The 16070-nt window shown below is 51.9% G+C and overlaps 1 protein-coding gene across 1 annotated transcript in view; it reads right to left on the bottom strand.

Annotated features, from left to right (window-relative positions):
• Positions 1–16070, bottom strand: part of CNPPD1 (cyclin Pas1/PHO80 domain containing 1) — a 70323-nt gene that overhangs the window by 35884 nt on the left and 18369 nt on the right. The window contains exons 2-3 of the mRNA XM_029605016.1: positions 11108–11210; positions 6390–6471 (exon numbers count right to left, since the gene is read on the bottom strand). Coding sequence (XP_029460876.1) covers positions 6390–6471; positions 11108–11210 — 185 coding nt within the window. The remainder of the gene's footprint in view (positions 1–6389; positions 6472–11107; positions 11211–16070) is intronic.

Here is a 16070-nt window from a genome sequence, read left to right as displayed (position 1 = left end):
CATTAGTTGAGGAGGGTGGGTCTGGAGTAGCAAAGGAGAAGATATCCTCACCAATGCCCACCACTATGATCATATCACCCTTGTCCTCAAACACCTACGCTGGTTGGCAATCACATCCCAGATAATATACAAGTCCCTCACCATCATCCATAAATCCCTTCACAACCAAAATATAAATTGGTTCAATGAGCACCTCCTATTTCGCACCCCTGACAGACCCACCAGAACACAATATCTGGCAACGCTGGATACACCCTCGCCTAAACTCACAAAACTTATGTCCACCAAAGACTGTGCACGCTCCATCGCAGGTCCTGCTCTTTGGAACAACATGCCCTCTAGTTTTCGCCAGGAAATATGCCCAAAGAAATTTAAACAGAACCTCAAGACCTGGCTATTTAAACAGGCCTACACCTGAACTATCTTATCCACTACCCTCCCCAAGTCACTCACCTCTACTGTTCCTTCTTTTGTAAATACTCTCTGTTAATACATTATCTCTAAAGCCTTTACTCTGATTGTACATATCTCTTTCTGGTCATAGCGTCTTACTTTGAATGTAAACAACTATCTTGGTCTTCCCCCTGCTTGGAAATTTATGCCCTCCTTACATGGTTACTTAGTTTGCATTGATAGCTCTTAGACTCAATTCCCCTTTTCCGTGTTTTTTGTAAAGCCTGTTGCTGCATTATGTTATCTGTGAACCGAGGTGATGTTCCCAATGACCTTCGGTATATAAAACTGTTTAAATAAATAAATAAGGTCTGAAGCTCTTTATAACGTGTCAAACAGCAGTCTTTAATCTGAGCCTCCACTTTATTGACCTTATCTCCAAAGAGATTCTCCCCATTGCACAGCATATCAGCAAGCCTTTCCTGAATATCCTATCAAAGATCCGAGACCAGTAGCCTGGCGAATCTATGGAAGTCAATATCCACTGTAGAGATTCTCGATGCCATCTTGAAATCAAAAGTTTGTTTAGACCATGTGTTTTCCCACTCTTCATGCCATCGTCTACCGGTGCTTCAAACTCATCACTCTGCTTCAAGGAAGCTACTCTGCTGCACTCCTTCATGCACTTCAGAATATCCCACACATACTGGTAAGGACGGACTTGGGGAGAGAGAGAGATAGCAACTGGTGGAGGAAGAGAAAGAGTGACTGGCAGGGATGAACTTGTGAAGGGAGAGAGAGCAGGGTGGGGCTGGGCTGGTGGAGTGAGAGAGGGGGCCTGTTGGGGATTTTTTTGTGGAGCAAAAACCTCAACCGAGAGACTGGTGGGAAAGGGAGAAGGAGGGATGTTTGAGACAGACCCACATCACTAAAAGGGAGATGTAGAGAGAGGTTTGTTTGGTGCGCATATTCCCCTCCTAAAAACCCCCTCCCCACAACTTAGTATTTTTTTTGTAACTACTATTATGTGTTTAAAGAAAAGCATCTGTGACAGGGAATCCACCCTGTTAGTTTGATCTTAGTGGGGATCTAATGGCTCTTCCCACACCTGCCTGTTACATAGATGCAGAGACAGGACATCCCCCGCTACAAAGATTTTGGACCATTGTCACAAGGTGCTGGACATGCATGTCAGTGGCATCTCTAGCCAGAAGAACCAGTAACAAAGAAACCCCTGGCCAGTTTCAACCATTAAGTAAAACTACTACTAAAAATTGTTCAAGAGCATCAATCAAAAATTCTTCTATGAGAGAGTGGGATAAATCTGAATATAAAACCTGCACCACAAGTTCTACAATACCCTGCGTTCACAGAAACTCCCCCAATGGAAGGGAGGCCCCAATGATCAGGTGAAAGGTCTTGGCTGACAACATCCACTCTCCTGGATCCAGACTCTCCCTGCTTAGAAAGTCTGCTCTGATGTTGCTTGTTCCTGCAATGTGGGAGGCTGAGATCATCTGTACATGTATTTCCGCCCATTCCATAAGGAGATCTATCTCCTGTGACACTTGTTGGCTCTTGGTTCCTCCCTGACAGTTGATGTAGGCTACCATTGTTGCGTTGCCTGACATCACGTGGACCTCTGGACACTGGAGTCTGTAGCTGAATAGTTGACACACCAATCTGACTGCCCAGGCTTCCAGGCGGTTGATGTTCCAAGGGGCCTCTTCTTCCATCCAACATCCCTGGGCCAACAGCTCCTGACAGTGAGCACTCCAGCCTCAGAGACTTGCATCTTTTGTGAGGACCAGCTAGTTCGGGGATGACAGAGGGACACCCCTGCTCACATGAGCTTCTTGTATCCACCACTGAAGGCGAGAGCAGACTCCCATCGGTAGGTGGAGACGAATCGAATAGTCTTGAGTCTGCGGGTTCCAACGTGACAGCAGTGAGTGTTGTGGCGGTCGCATGTGTGCCCTTGCCCACAGCACTACTTCCAGGGTTGCCGCCATTAAACCGAGAACTTGGAGAAAGCTCCACACCATCGGGCATAGAGTGCTCATCAGCTGATGCACCTAGGACATCAACTTCCTTATCCACGAGGTCGGAAGGAAGACCTTTGCCCTGCTTGGTTTTGAACCAGACTCCCAGATATTCCAAAGATTGGAAGGCTTCAGACTGCTCTTGTCCAGATTTATTACCCAACCGAGCTCCTGAAGCAAGGACATCACCCTGTTGGTCACCCGGAGGCTCTCTTCCATGGACTTGGCCTGGATCAGCCAGTCATCCAAGTATGGATGCACTCGGATTCCCCCTTTCCTCAATGCTGCTGCTACAACCACTATAATATTGGAAAATGTTCTGGGGGCAGTGACTAGGCCAAAGGGCAGCGCCCGGAACGGATAATGGCGGCCCAGTACTGCAAAGCGTAGAAAACGTTGGTGTTCTTGACGGATTGGACTATGGAGGTAGGCCTCGGATAGGTCCAGGGAGGTTAAGAACTCTCCCAATTGTAAGGCAATTATCACGGACCGTAAGATTTCCATGCGGAAATGATTCACTCGTAGATGTCAATGATAAAATAGATGGAATAATGCCCCATCTTTTCCTGGGGCACAGGTACTGGGATTACAGCCCTCATCTTGAGGAGCCTTAAAAGAGTAATCGCCACTGCTTGCTTCTGGTTTTGGGAGTGGCAAGGAGACATCATGAATATGTCTCAAGGAGTGGTGTGAAATTCCAGCACATATCCTTCTCATATGACCTCCAGTACCCATTTCTCTGAAATGATCTTGACCCACCGCTGGTAAAAGAGAGAAGGTCGGCTCCCTATCTCCTTGTTCTGAGGTTGGGTCGGCAAAATGTCATTCGGGGTTTGGGATGAACCTGAACCCGAGTCTGCCCCTCTCTTGGGCTGTTGACTACAAAAGGACTGAAACCTCTGAAATGTTGAGTTTCTGTAGGGGCGAAAACAATGGGAACCCCTGGATATGCCCCTCATAGGCGAGGGGTGCTGTAACTGCATCTTATTATCTGGTAACCAGGGGACTGAAAATTTACTGGCCAGCTTTTCTAATTCGCTTCCGACCCCAGCTCCTCGGATAGCTGGACATAGTATGATTCTTCAACACTGTGAGCTGATATAGGGCAAGGATCTTCTCCAAACGGGAGATGACTGACACTCTAGAGGGAATTATTTATTGTAACGCCTTTTATTGTAATCCTTTTATTGTAATCCGTTTATTGTAACGCCTCACCGCGATAGTTTTGTTTTATGTAAACCGACCTGATTTGATATTTGTATCGAGAATGTCGGTATATAAAAATGCTAAATAAATAAATAAATAAATTACATTAGATTTTCAATGAGCTACCGATACAATTATGAGATGGACTAATTTGCTTGTTTCAACATTGATCTCAACAGGTAGATTAAGTAATACGCATTTGGGTTTAAATAACACTGCTTCTGATGTGAACTCCTGAATAATTGTAAACATCATTTCCCAGAATTGAGTGATTTTAGGGCACTCCCACCACATATTGAAAAAAGTGCCCCACTGCCCACACCCTTTCCAGCACAGATCTTCCCGCCTAGGATACGCCTTATGAATCCTAACTGGAGTAAGATGCCATTGCAATAGCACTTTATAACTATTCTCAGACACTGCAGCTGAGAAGGAGCCCTTCTTAGTATAGTAGAAAATATTATCCCATTGTTCCTCTGTCAAAGTGTGGTTTAGGTCCTTCTCTCATGCTATAACAAATGCTGGTTTAATCACCGGATCTGTATTGAAATATTTATATAAACAAGAGATCAGGCCCTTCATTCTATCTGCCCAAGGCTAAGCCCATTCCACCCTTTCTGCTACCATAAAATTGTGGATTTGAAGATAGAGGAATACATCTAGTGGGGATAACTGAAATCTATCCTTTATTTATTTATTTACAAGCCGTTAAGCCCGTTAAAACGGGCTACATCCCTCTGTCTCTCACCTCCCCCTCATTCTCTCTCCCCTCACTCTTCACCACCCCCTCCCTCACCCACTCCTCCCCACCCACCCTCCCTCTCCTCTCACTCAGTCTCTCCCTCCCACTCAGTCTCACTCACTCCCTCCCCCCTCTCTCCCTCCCTCTCACTCACTGTCCCACTCCCTCCCTCTCTCTCCCCCTCCCTCTCTCTCAGTCCCACTCACTCCCTCTCACTCAATTCCCCCTCCCTCTCACTCAGTCCCTCCCCCTCACTCAATCCCTCCCTCCCACTCAGTCCCCTCCCTCTCACTCAATCCCTCCCTCCCCCCCTCTCTCCCTCTCACTCACTCAGTCCCACTCACTCTCCCTCAGTCCCACTCCCTCCCTCAGTCCCACTCACTCCCTCTCACTCAGTCCCCCCTCTCCCTCTCACTCAGTCCCACTCCCTCCCCCCCAGTCCCTCCCCCTCACAGTCCCTCCCCCTCACTCAATCCCTCCCTCCCACTCAGTCCCTCCCTCTCACTCTCTCTCTCCGTCCCTCCCTCCCACTCAGTCCGTCCCTCCCTCTCTCTCTCTTCTCCCTCCCTCGGTACTGGCCGCTACCGCCGCCGCTACCGCCGTCCGCTACCGCCGCCGCCGCTCGCTACCGCCGTCGCTGCCGGTACCGCTGCCATCGCCCGCTGCTGCCACTGGACGCCGCCATTTTTTTTCTTAGCGTCAGACCGACGTGCTCGCCCGCACATGCGCGGTAGAGCTGGTCTCTACTGCGTATTTGCGGCACGTCGGTCAAGCTTCGTTTATAGGTATTGATTTAGAGACTTTTTGATACCGAAGTATAGCATAATGCTTTCACTCCGGTTTACATTTTAAACAACTTAATACATGTAACACTTCCGAATGCTAAATTTATAAGTATACAATAAAACTAGAAAACTAAAACTAGTTACATTTTGGTTTCTGTTAATAGATTATGGATAGGTATATAAGAATATAATATAAGTCGGTTATATTGAGTGAGACTCTGGAAGATTGGTAGAACATGAAATGTAATATAGATTTTTTACTTTACGATGAAAGGAGTGTTAGTTGAGCTTTTAAGGTGAGAGGTGATAGAGGGGCGGACAAGTGAGCAGGAGGAAGGGAAGGGTTAGTGGAACAGAAAGGACGAATCGGGAAAGAGTAAAGTATTAGACGTTGAGAGGGTGAGAGGAAAAGGCTAAAAAGGTCCCCGATTCCCAGAGCTGACCCAACCAATAAAGCCCCTTCCCTGCCCAGGAAGAAAAAAAGTTAGCATTTCCGCCCGCTGAGAAGGAAAGGTTGTGCTGAATTGAAAAATACCAGCTTCATGCGCCACTGATGCCACAATCTCAAGAATGTGGACTTAGCTGGTGGCAAATTTATTATAGGGTGCCAAGGCATCGCTCACAATGGCATTTTGCCAAGCAAGACTTGTTCCAAAGTTACCCAGGATTTCTGTTCCCCCTTCCTACTCCAATCAAGTAGAGCTGCCACATAATACCAATCTAACCGTGGAACCCCTAAGTCCCCTTTAATTTAGCCCTATACATAATGTTCCTAGCAACTATAGGGGGCCTCCACTTCCAAAGGACTTCCCGCACGATCAGTACATGGAATAGAGATGAGCTCCTATCTACTGCTGTTTAGCTGGCGGGTGCAGCAAGCTGTCCCCCAGCCCCGACTGCAACTGAGGGTATCTGCTGATCAGCCCATAATGCTGCTTTTAGAAGGCAAATGGCCCTGATGCCATCCCGTTAAGTGTTTGAAGGTTTTATTTTAATGTTCTTCTTAATGTGGTGTGTGAAGTTTTTGTCCGTGTTATGGTGTGCCAGGGGATTTTGTTGTTACTGTAGTTATGTGTGTTACATTTATTTATATTGTACTTTTCAATACATTATTGTTAGTGTTTATATGGCTGTAAGCTTGCCTCTGGCACTGACCAAACGGAAAAGAGGCTTGGAATAAAAAATGGAGGAAACTGAAATATCTGGGAGGCAGCCGCATACCGAGACACGTGGGAGGCGTACTTCTTCTGCAGTCTGCGGATCGGACTCGGTGCAGTCTTCTGAAGCAGCTCCACGGCGATATCTGAAAAAGAAGCCACCGACGGTGAAGACCAGTCAGAGGGCCAGACAGGAAGGGCGAGCCCCATGGGGAGATGAAGACAGCAGTGTCACATCTTACGTTGCCACCCTCCATCTGTGAACACCAAAGCCCTCCCTGTCAGGCTCTCTCAGCCCCCTCGGGGTATTGCCAAGCCTGTTTCCTTGTATGTGCATCGCTGCCCCTCTCTTTCCTTAGGAAGGGCACATTTTCCTCCTCTGGGGGAACTTCTCCCAGTGATGGATTTAGGATCTGGTGCCAATGCCCCAACCCCTGACAAAGGACACGAGAGCAGGTCTAAGACCCAAGCTTCTTAGTTCTGCTTTATCTGCTCCAGATTTACCTCCCCTCAGGTGTAAGCCAAGCCTCTCTCCCTGTGCAGGTACCACTGCCCCCCCCTCAGGTGTATTTCAAGCCTCTCTCCCTGTGCAGGTACCACTGCCCCCCCCTCAGGTGTATTTCAAGCCTCTCTCCCTGTGCAGGTACCACTGCCCCCCCCTCAGGTGTAAGCCAAGCCTCTCTCCCTGTGCAGGTACCACTGCCCCCCCCCTCAGGTGTATTTCAAGCCTCTCTCCCTGTGCAGGTACCACTGCCCCCCCCCCCTCAGGTGTAAGCCAAGCCTCTCTCTCTGTGCAGGTACCACTGCCCCCCCTCAGGTGTAAGCCAAGCCTCTCTCCCTGTGCAGGTACCACTGCCCCCCCCTCAGGTGTAAGCCAAGCCTCTCTCCCTGTGCAGGTACCACTGCCCCCCCCCTCAGGTGTAAGCCAAGCCTCTCTCCCTGTGCAGGTACCACTGCCCCCCCCTCAGGTGTATTTCAAGCCTCTCTCCCTGTGCAGGTACCACTGCCCCCCCCCCCTCAGGTGTAAGCCAAGCCTCTCTCTCTGTGCAGGTACCACTGCCCCCCCTCAGGTGTAAGCCAAGCCTCTCTCCCTGTGCAGGTACCACTGCCCCCCCCCTCAGGTGTAAGCCAAGCCTCTCTCCCTGTGCAGGTACCACTGCCCCCCCTCAGGTGTAAGCCAAGCCTCTCTCTCTGTGCAGGTACCACTGCCCCCCCTCAGGTGTAAGCCAAGCCTCTCTCCCTGTGCAGGTACCACTGCCCCCCCCCTCAGGTGTATTTCAAGCCTCTCTCCCTGTGCAGGTACCACTGCCCCCCCCCCCTCAGGTGTATTTCAAGCCTCTCTCCCTGTGCAGGTACCACCGCCCCCCCCCCCTCAGGTGTATTTCAAGCCTCTCTCCCTGTGCAGGTACCACTGCCCCCCCCCCCCTCAGGTGTATTTCAAGCCTCTCTCTCTGTGCAGGTACCACTGCCCCCCCCCCCCTCAGGTGTAAGCCAAGCCTCTCTCTCTGTGCAGGTACCACTGCCCCCCCCTCAGGTGTATTTCAAGCCTCTCTCTCTGTGCAGGTACCACTGCCCCCCCCTCAGGTGTAAGCCAAGCCTCTCTCCCTGTGCAGGTACCACTGCCCCCCCCTCAGGTGTAAGCCAAGCCTCTCTCCCTGTGCAGGTACCACTGCCCCCCCCCCCCCTCAGGTGTAAGCCAAGCCTCTCTCCCTGTGCAGGTACCACTGCCCCCCCCCCCCCCTCAGGTGTATTTCAAGCCTCTCTCTCTGTGCAGGTACCACTGCCCCCCCCCCCCTCAGGTGTATTTCAAGCCTCTCTCCCTGTGCAGGTACCACTGCCCCCCCCCCCTCAGGTGTATTTCAAGCCTCTCTCCCTGTGCAGGTACCACTGCCCCCCCCTCAGGTGTAAGCCAAGCCTCTCTCTCTGTGCAGGTACCACTGCCCCCCCCCCTCAGGTGTATTTCAAGCCTCTCTCCCTGTGCAGGTACCCCTGCCCCCCCCCCCTCAGGTGTAAGCCAAGCCTCTCTCCATGTGCAGGTACCACTGCCCCCCCCCTCAGGTGTAAGCCAAGCCTCTCTCCCTGTGCAGGTACCACTGCCCCCCCCCCATCAGGTGTATTTCAAGCCTCTCTCCCTGTGCAGGTACCACTGCCCCCCCCCCCTCAGGTGTAAGCCAAGCCTCTCTCTCTGTGCAGGTACCACTGCCCCCCCCCCCTCAGGTGTAAGCCAAGCCTCTCTCTCTGTGCAGGTACCACTGCCCCCCCCCCCTCAGGTGTATTTCAAGCCTCTCTCCCTGTGCAGGTACCACTGCCCCCCCCCTCAGGTGTAAGCCAAGCCTCTCTCTCTGTGCAGGTACCACTGCCCCCCCCCTCAGGTGTATTTCAAGCCTCTCTCTCTGTGCAGGTACCACTGCCCCCCCCTCAGGTGTATTTCAAGCCTCTCTCTCTGTGCAGGTACCACTGCCCCCCCCCCCCTCAGGTGTAAGCCAAGCCTCTCTCTCTGTGCAGGTACCACTGCCCCCCCCCCCTCAGGTGTATTTCAAGCCTCTCTCCCTGTGCAGGTACCACTGCCCCCCCCCCTCAGGTGTATTTCAAGCCTCTCTCCCTGTGCAGGTACCACTGCCCCCCCCCCCCTCAGGTGTATTTCAAGCCTCTCTCCCTGTGCAGGTACCACTGCCCCCCCCTCAGGTGTAAGCCAAGCCTCTCTCTCTGTGCAGGTACCACTGCCCCCCCCCTCAGGTGTATTTCAAGCCTCTCTCCCTGTGCAGGTACCACTGCCCCCCCCTCAGGTGTATTTCAAGCCTCTCTCTCTGTGCAGGTACCACTGCCCCCCCCCTCAGGTGTAAGCCAAGCCTCTCTCTCTGTGCAGGTACCACTGCCCCCCCCCCTCAGGTGTAAGCCAAGCCTCTCTCCCTGTGCAGGTACCACTGCCCCCCCCTCAGGTGTAAGCCAAGCCTCTCTCTCTGTGCAGGTACCACTGCCCCCCCCCCTCAGGTGTAAGCCAAGCCTCTCTCCCTGTGCAGGTACCACTGCCCCCCCCTCAGGTGTATTTCAAGCCTCTCTCTCTGTGCAGGTACCACTGCCCCCCCCCCTCAGGTGTAAGCCAAGCCTCTCTCTCTGTGCAGGTACCACTGCCTCCCCCTCAGGTGTAAGCCAAGCCTCTCTCCCTGTGCAGGTACCCCTGCCCCCCCCCTCAGGTGTATTTCAAGCCTCTCTCTCTGTGCAGGTACCACTGCCCCCCCCCCTCAGGTGTAAGCCAAGCCTCTCTCTCTGTGCAGGTACCACTGCCCCCCCCCTCAGGTGTATTTCAAGCCTCTCTCTCTGTGCAGGTACCACTGCCCCCCCCTCAGGTGTAAGCCAAGCCTCTCTCTCTGTGCAGGTACCCTGCCCCCCCCCTCAGGTGTAAGCCAAGCCTCTCTCTCTGTGCAGGTACCACTGCCCCCCCCCTCAGGTGTATTTCAAGCCTCTCTCTCTGTGCAGGTACCACTGCCCCCCCCCTCAGGTGTATTTCAAGCCTCTCTCTCTGTGCAGGTACCACTGCCCCCCCCCCCTCAGGTGTAAGCCAAGCCTCCCTCCCTGTGCAGGTACCACTGCCCCCCCCTCAGGTGTAAGCCAAGCCTCTCTCTCTGTGCAGGTACCACTGCCCCCCCCCCCTCAGGTGTATTTCAAGCCTCTCTCTCTGTGCAGGTACCACTGCCCCCCCCTCAGGTGTAAGCCAAGCCTCTCTCCCTGTGCAGGTACCACTGCCCCCCCCCCTCAGGTGTATTTCAAGCCTCTCTCTCTGTACAGGTACCACTGCCCCCCCCTCAGGTGTAAGCCAAGCCTCTCTCTCTGTGCAGGTACCACTGCCCCCCCCTCAGGTGTATTTCAAGCCTCTCTCTCTGTGCAGGTACCACTGCCCCCCCCCCCTCAGGTGTATTTCAAGCCTCTCTCTCTGTGCAGGTACCCCTGCCCCCCCCTCAGGTGTATTTCAAGCCTCTCTCTCTGTGCAGGTACCACTGCCCCCCCCCTCAGGTGTATTTCAAGCCTCTCTCTCTGTGCAGGTACCACTGCCCCCCCCTCAGGTGTATTTCAAGCCTCTCTCTCTGTGCAGGTACCACTGCCCCCCCCTCAGGTGTAAGCCAAGCCTCTCTCTCTGTGTAGGTACCACTGCCCCCCCCCCTCAGGTGTATTTCAAGCCTCTCTCCCTGTGCAGGTACCACTGCCCCCCCCCTCAGGTGTATTTCAAGCCTCTCTCTCTGTGCAGGTACCACTGCCCCCCCCCCTCAGGTGTAAGCCAAGCCTCTCTCTCTGTGCAGGTACCACTGCCCCCCCCCCCTCAGGTGTATTTCAAGCCTCTCTCTCTGTGCAGGTACCACAGCCCCCCCCCTCAGGTGTAAGCCAAGCCTCTCTCTCTGTGCAGGTACCCCTGCCCCCCCCTCAGGTGTATTCAAGCCTCTCTCTCTGTGCAGGTACCACTGCCCCCCCCCCCTCAGGTGTATTTCAAGCCTCTCTCTCTGTGCAGGTACCACTGCCCCCCCCCCTCAGGTGTATTTCAAGCCTCTCTCCCTGTGCAGGTACCCCTGCCCCCCCCTCAGGTGTATTCAAGCCTCTCTCCCTGTGCAGGTACCCCTGCCCCCCCCCCCTCAGGTGTATGCCAAGCCTCTCTCCCTGTGAGCCTACCCTCTGCCCTTTGGAGTGAGTGTTGAGCCTCTCCGTGCATATCTTTACTCCCTCTGGGTGGCTGTTGAGCCTCTCTCCCTGTGCTAGGAATATTTTCATACTCCCTGGATACACCTGACTCACCTGCTACAGGGCTGGAGAGATTGTCCAAGCTGCACTCTTCGTCCCAACCATAGTAGAGACGTTTGCACACTCTCTCACTCAGCTGCTGGTGTCCTGGTAGAAACTGCACATAAAGATATAGAAAGAGAGAGATAAGAGACAGGCGGCTTAAATCTAGTGCACATTCCTTCAGCTACCACAGAGTCTGGAAGGGATGGCTTAGGTCACTTTCAGAAGGACGCAGTAACACAGTAACAGAGCAGCTATCAGCAGATCAGGAGCCAGCAGCCCACCCAGTCTGCCAGGGGGCTCCTCTAGCTGGACACTGCCATTACTGCTGCCTTCCCGAGCTGTTGCAAGAATACTAGAGCGAAGTAGGTCCAAAAAGCAGCGCCTCGGACGTCCTGCCATCCTGCCCTCCACAGGCAGTAAAGCCTCAGGGGGCAACCTTCAAACTGGCCGCATTGCAACAAACTGCACAGCTTCCTTCTGCCCGCAGACTTTGCTTGCTCTGGAAGCGAAAGCTGTGCGCAGTTTAAGCTTCCCGGGCCACTCCTTTCCAAAGCGGTGCAGGAGCAGGAAAGCCTTGCAGCCCGCTCCTGGGCAGGAGTTAATCGTTACCTGGGGGGAGGCCCGGGACCGACACTGCAGGTGGGTGGCTGGGTGGGCAGCCTGGTTTCACTTATATTTTAAGAACGGAGAGCAGATTTTGGAAAGGGGGAACCCAATCTGCAGATTAGGAGGGGTTGGGGGAGGTGCAAGGCCTGACAGGGTCTTCTGTGAAATTTTGAGAGAATGGAAGGGGATTAGGCTGCAGGCCCAATGACATCTTTTTTTCTTGTTTTTGTCTAACAACGCTACTTAACTGCATGTCTTTGGATGATATCCAGTTAAATAGCAATTTATCTGGCCACACATGGTCAGATAAGTAAAATAACCGCTTAGGTTTTCCGTTATCTGACTTACTGAATATGTTAGCACCATAGTAAATGATGGCAGAAAAAGACCATCTCGCCCACCTAGTCTGCCCGGTTAATCCTGTCCACACTGCTACGGAGACATCCCAGCTGCCAGTCACATAGTGCGTTCACCTTATCCAGGACAGCCCTTTTGGCTTCCCTCTTTGTACGCCTCCATCTTGGTCAGAAGACCATAGACGATAGGAAAATGTGTTCGTACCTAATAATTTCTGTTCCTGGAATACCACAGATCAGTCCAGACGCCTGGGTTTTGCCTCCCTGCCAGCAGATGGAGACAGAGAAGGTTTTACTGCCACCTGCGGCCCCTCAGTATTGACTTGTACCAAGCCAAGATAGCAGAAACACTAATACCAACAACAAATTAATACCCCCCTGAAGGAACAGTGGGAACAGATAAACTTGTCACCATTAAAAAACATGAAGGATTAAGCAAAAACCTGTGCCATTCTTCAGATTAATTACAATAACAGATCGAGTGGACTCTCCAAATCTCCTTTTCCCAACCGGGCGGGACTCTGGACTGATCCGTGGTACTACAGGAACGAAAATTAGCAGGTAAGAATCAATTTTCCTTTCCCTGTACGTGCCCGGATCAGTCCAGACTCCTGGGATGTACCCAAGTTTCCCTAACCTGGGTGGAACTGTGAGAGTCCTGCTCGATGCCTGGCAGAAGTGTGCAAGACTTCCAAGTAGCCGCCCTGCAAATCTCTTGAGGTGACGCTGGCTGACATTCGGCCCAGGATACCACCTGGGGAAGAGTAGAAAGAACCCTGGAGGCCTCCGAGCTTCCTTCAATCACCGCAGAATTGCGGCTCTTGATGCCGTATGCTCTCCGCCCCTCCCCCCTTTTCTTACCACGCCACAGCACAAAAGGCGATAGGACAACCAGAAACTGATAGTAACTTTAAGATACTGAAACCATGCACGCTTGAAAACCAAAAGCCGCAACTCTTTCACACGAGGCGCCAGGAACTCCAATGACCGAGTTAAGTAAAAAGACGAAACTACCGTCAGCAGGAAGCTGGAACCGTCCACAAGGGGAGCCCCAAATCTGAAATTCTCAAGAAAGGATCTCTACATGACGAGGCTTGAAGCTCTGAGATCCGTCTAGCGGAATTAACTATCACCAGAGTGAGATCTTTTATAATCGTCCGTCCAAGAGGCTCAAACGGGACCACACACAGCCCTTCAGGAATAAGTAAAGGCTCCAGGAGGAACTGGATGCAAATGTCTCGTGCAACGGAGGAACACACCCCCCATCCGGACACGCAGCCAGAGTCACTCCATGCACCTTGCCCTGAAGACAATCTAAGGCCACCACTTGAACTCTGAGGGAGTTAAAGGACAAAACCTTCACCAAGGAAGCTCCCACAGGGAGAACCCCCTGCTCTGTGCTCCAATCCTCAAAACATCAAGGAGGTGGAAGATTTTCTAGCCTGCAAAAGAGGAGAAATAATATCATCAGAGTAACCTTTCCCTCTCAAGTGTTTCCTCTCCAAAGCCAAGCTGCAAGACAGAAGAGAGTCATCGGATCTGAAAATATGGGAACTTGGTGCAGAAAGTTTGGCAGATGAGTAAGACTCAATGGGCCAGCCACAGATAGATTGGTTTGCGGATCTGATCAAGGACTCTGAGGCCACTCCGGAGCCCCCAGAATCACGTCTCATGGGTAAAGCTCCACCCACTGCCAGCCACGGCGGAAATACATACATACATACAAACACATACACCTTGGTTCTTCCTGCCGCCAAGGAAGAACTAAGGCGTCGACACCCTCTGGTTCGCGCTCTCTTCCGTGACTGAAGAAGCGGGGTGCCTTGGCATTTTGCTAAGTTGCCATTAAATCCATGCAGGGCTTGCCCCACCTGCAACAGAAAAGAGCCATTGCTTCCTCCGAGAGCTACCACTCTCCAGATCCAGCTATAGATGGCTGAGAAAGTCCGCTTGCACACTGTCAGCCTCGGCCGCTATCAACTCCAGGTACTGCCCCGCTCAGTGAATCAGCTGCCGAGCTTCCTGAGCCACCGCTGGACTCTTGGTATCACCATGCCAGTTGATATAAGCCACTATCATCACACTGTCAAACAAGCCTCTGACTGGACGGCTGAGCAAGAGAGGAAAAATGCACTCCATGCCAACCACACCACTCTCGTCTCTAAGCAATTGATAGACCATGACACTTCTTCTGCCGACCACTGGCCTTGCCCCAATTGATCTTGGCAGATAGTTCCCAACCAGAGAGGTGGCATCGGTGGTAACCACTGTCCACTCTGGAACTTCCAAGTCCACCCCTTGACACAAGGGATCCCAACCAAGCCACCAGAAGAGACTGGATCTGGCTAACTCCATAAGTGGCAGTGGAAGCAAACTGCTCCAAGAAAAGATTCCACTGGGAAATGAGCAAACGCCCAAGGCAGGAGTTCCCACATAGATGCCATGGAGAGCAGATGGCTCTCCAGCAATCTGTGGACTTGCAATTGCAACGTGACAATGCACTCCTCTGTAAGAAAAAAAAAACCTTCCTCAGCTTGCTATTGAAGTGTGCTCCCAGAAATTCCAAAACTTGAAATAGGACGGGATGACTCTTGGACCAATCCACAATCCAGCCCAGTGATTGTAAGTGCCGCAGCACCAGATCCACCGCTTGTCTGCAGTGGATCCTCGACTTTGCCCAAATGAGTCAGTTGTTCATTTTCTATTCAAAAATGAGGAACCTCAAGAGCCACATTCACCTTCTTTGGATCCAAAATTGGATGGAAAGATCCCTTCATTGTTTTGGTACCATGCAATCTATGAACTACCTTCATGACCCTTGTTCTCCCAATGGAACGGGAACTACGGCTCCCAGAGCTTGCAATCGGTCCACGGTTTCCTGAACCACATTTATCTTGCCAAACAGAGTGCAAGGAGAAACCTTAAACAAGTCCCACAGTGGATGAGAGAATTCTAACACGCAACTGACTTTTACCACTTTGAGAACCCACCGCGCCGATGTGATCTTGGTCCACTCCCTGAAAAATAGAGCCAGAACCCTCCAATCAGAGAAAGAGAGGAGTGGACCAAGCTCACTTCATTGGGAGTAACTGGCTCCACCGAAGTCCTGGCTGAGATGTTCTTGGCCAGATTTTATGCCCCCTCGAAAGGGCTGGTTCAGGACTGCTGCCTCCTGTGCCTTGCCTCTGAGCTCCCACTGAAGGCCTACAACCGGGACCGCCCTGCAAAGAAACTCTTGTTTCCTCTGGGCTTGTCCTCTGGCAGCCTATGTCCTTTAGCGATACAGAACAGTGTTTAAAATCATGAGAGGTCTAGAACGGGTAGATGTGAATCGGTTATTTACTCTTTCGGATAGTAGAAAGACTAGGGGGCACTCCATGAAGTTAGCATGGGGCACATTTAAAACTAATCGGAGAAAGTTCTTTTTTACTCAACGCACAATTAAACTCTGGAATTTGTTGCCAGAGAATGTGGTTCGTGCAGTTAGTGTAGCTGTGTTTAAAAAAGGATTGGATAAGTTCTTGGAGGAGAAGTCCATTACCTGCTATTAAGTTCACTTAGAGAATAGCCACTGCCATTAGCAATGGTTACATGGAATGGACTTGGTTTTTGGGTGCTTGCCAGGTTCTTGTGGCCTGGATTGGCCACTGTTGGAAACAGGATGCTGGGCTTGATGGACCCTTGGTCTGACCCAGTATGGCATTTTCTTATGTTCTTAACATCCCCTACATAAGCTGCGGCTGCCTCAGAGTCTGCCTGTTTGACCTCGGATGGAGATAGCGGCCTTGTAGCCTGGAATTGCTGAACCCAGGGCAAACTAGCTCTCTGCATGAAGCTACTGCACCCAGCAACCTGAATGCCAAGCTTGGATACCGCAAATATCCTCTCGAGACAAATCTCCAACTTTTCACCTTGCACGTCCCTCAGTGCCACCGAACCAGCAATAGGAATGGTGGTCCTCTTGGTGACCACAGAAAATGATGCATCCATCTCAGGAATCGGCAACACAA

The sequence above is a fragment of the Rhinatrema bivittatum genome, chromosome 6, assembly GCF_901001135.1.
Source record: "Rhinatrema bivittatum chromosome 6, aRhiBiv1.1, whole genome shotgun sequence".
NCBI classification, from domain to species: Eukaryota; Metazoa; Chordata; class Amphibia; order Gymnophiona; family Rhinatrematidae; genus Rhinatrema; species Rhinatrema bivittatum.
This window is presented reverse-complemented; position numbering and strand designations above follow the sequence as displayed.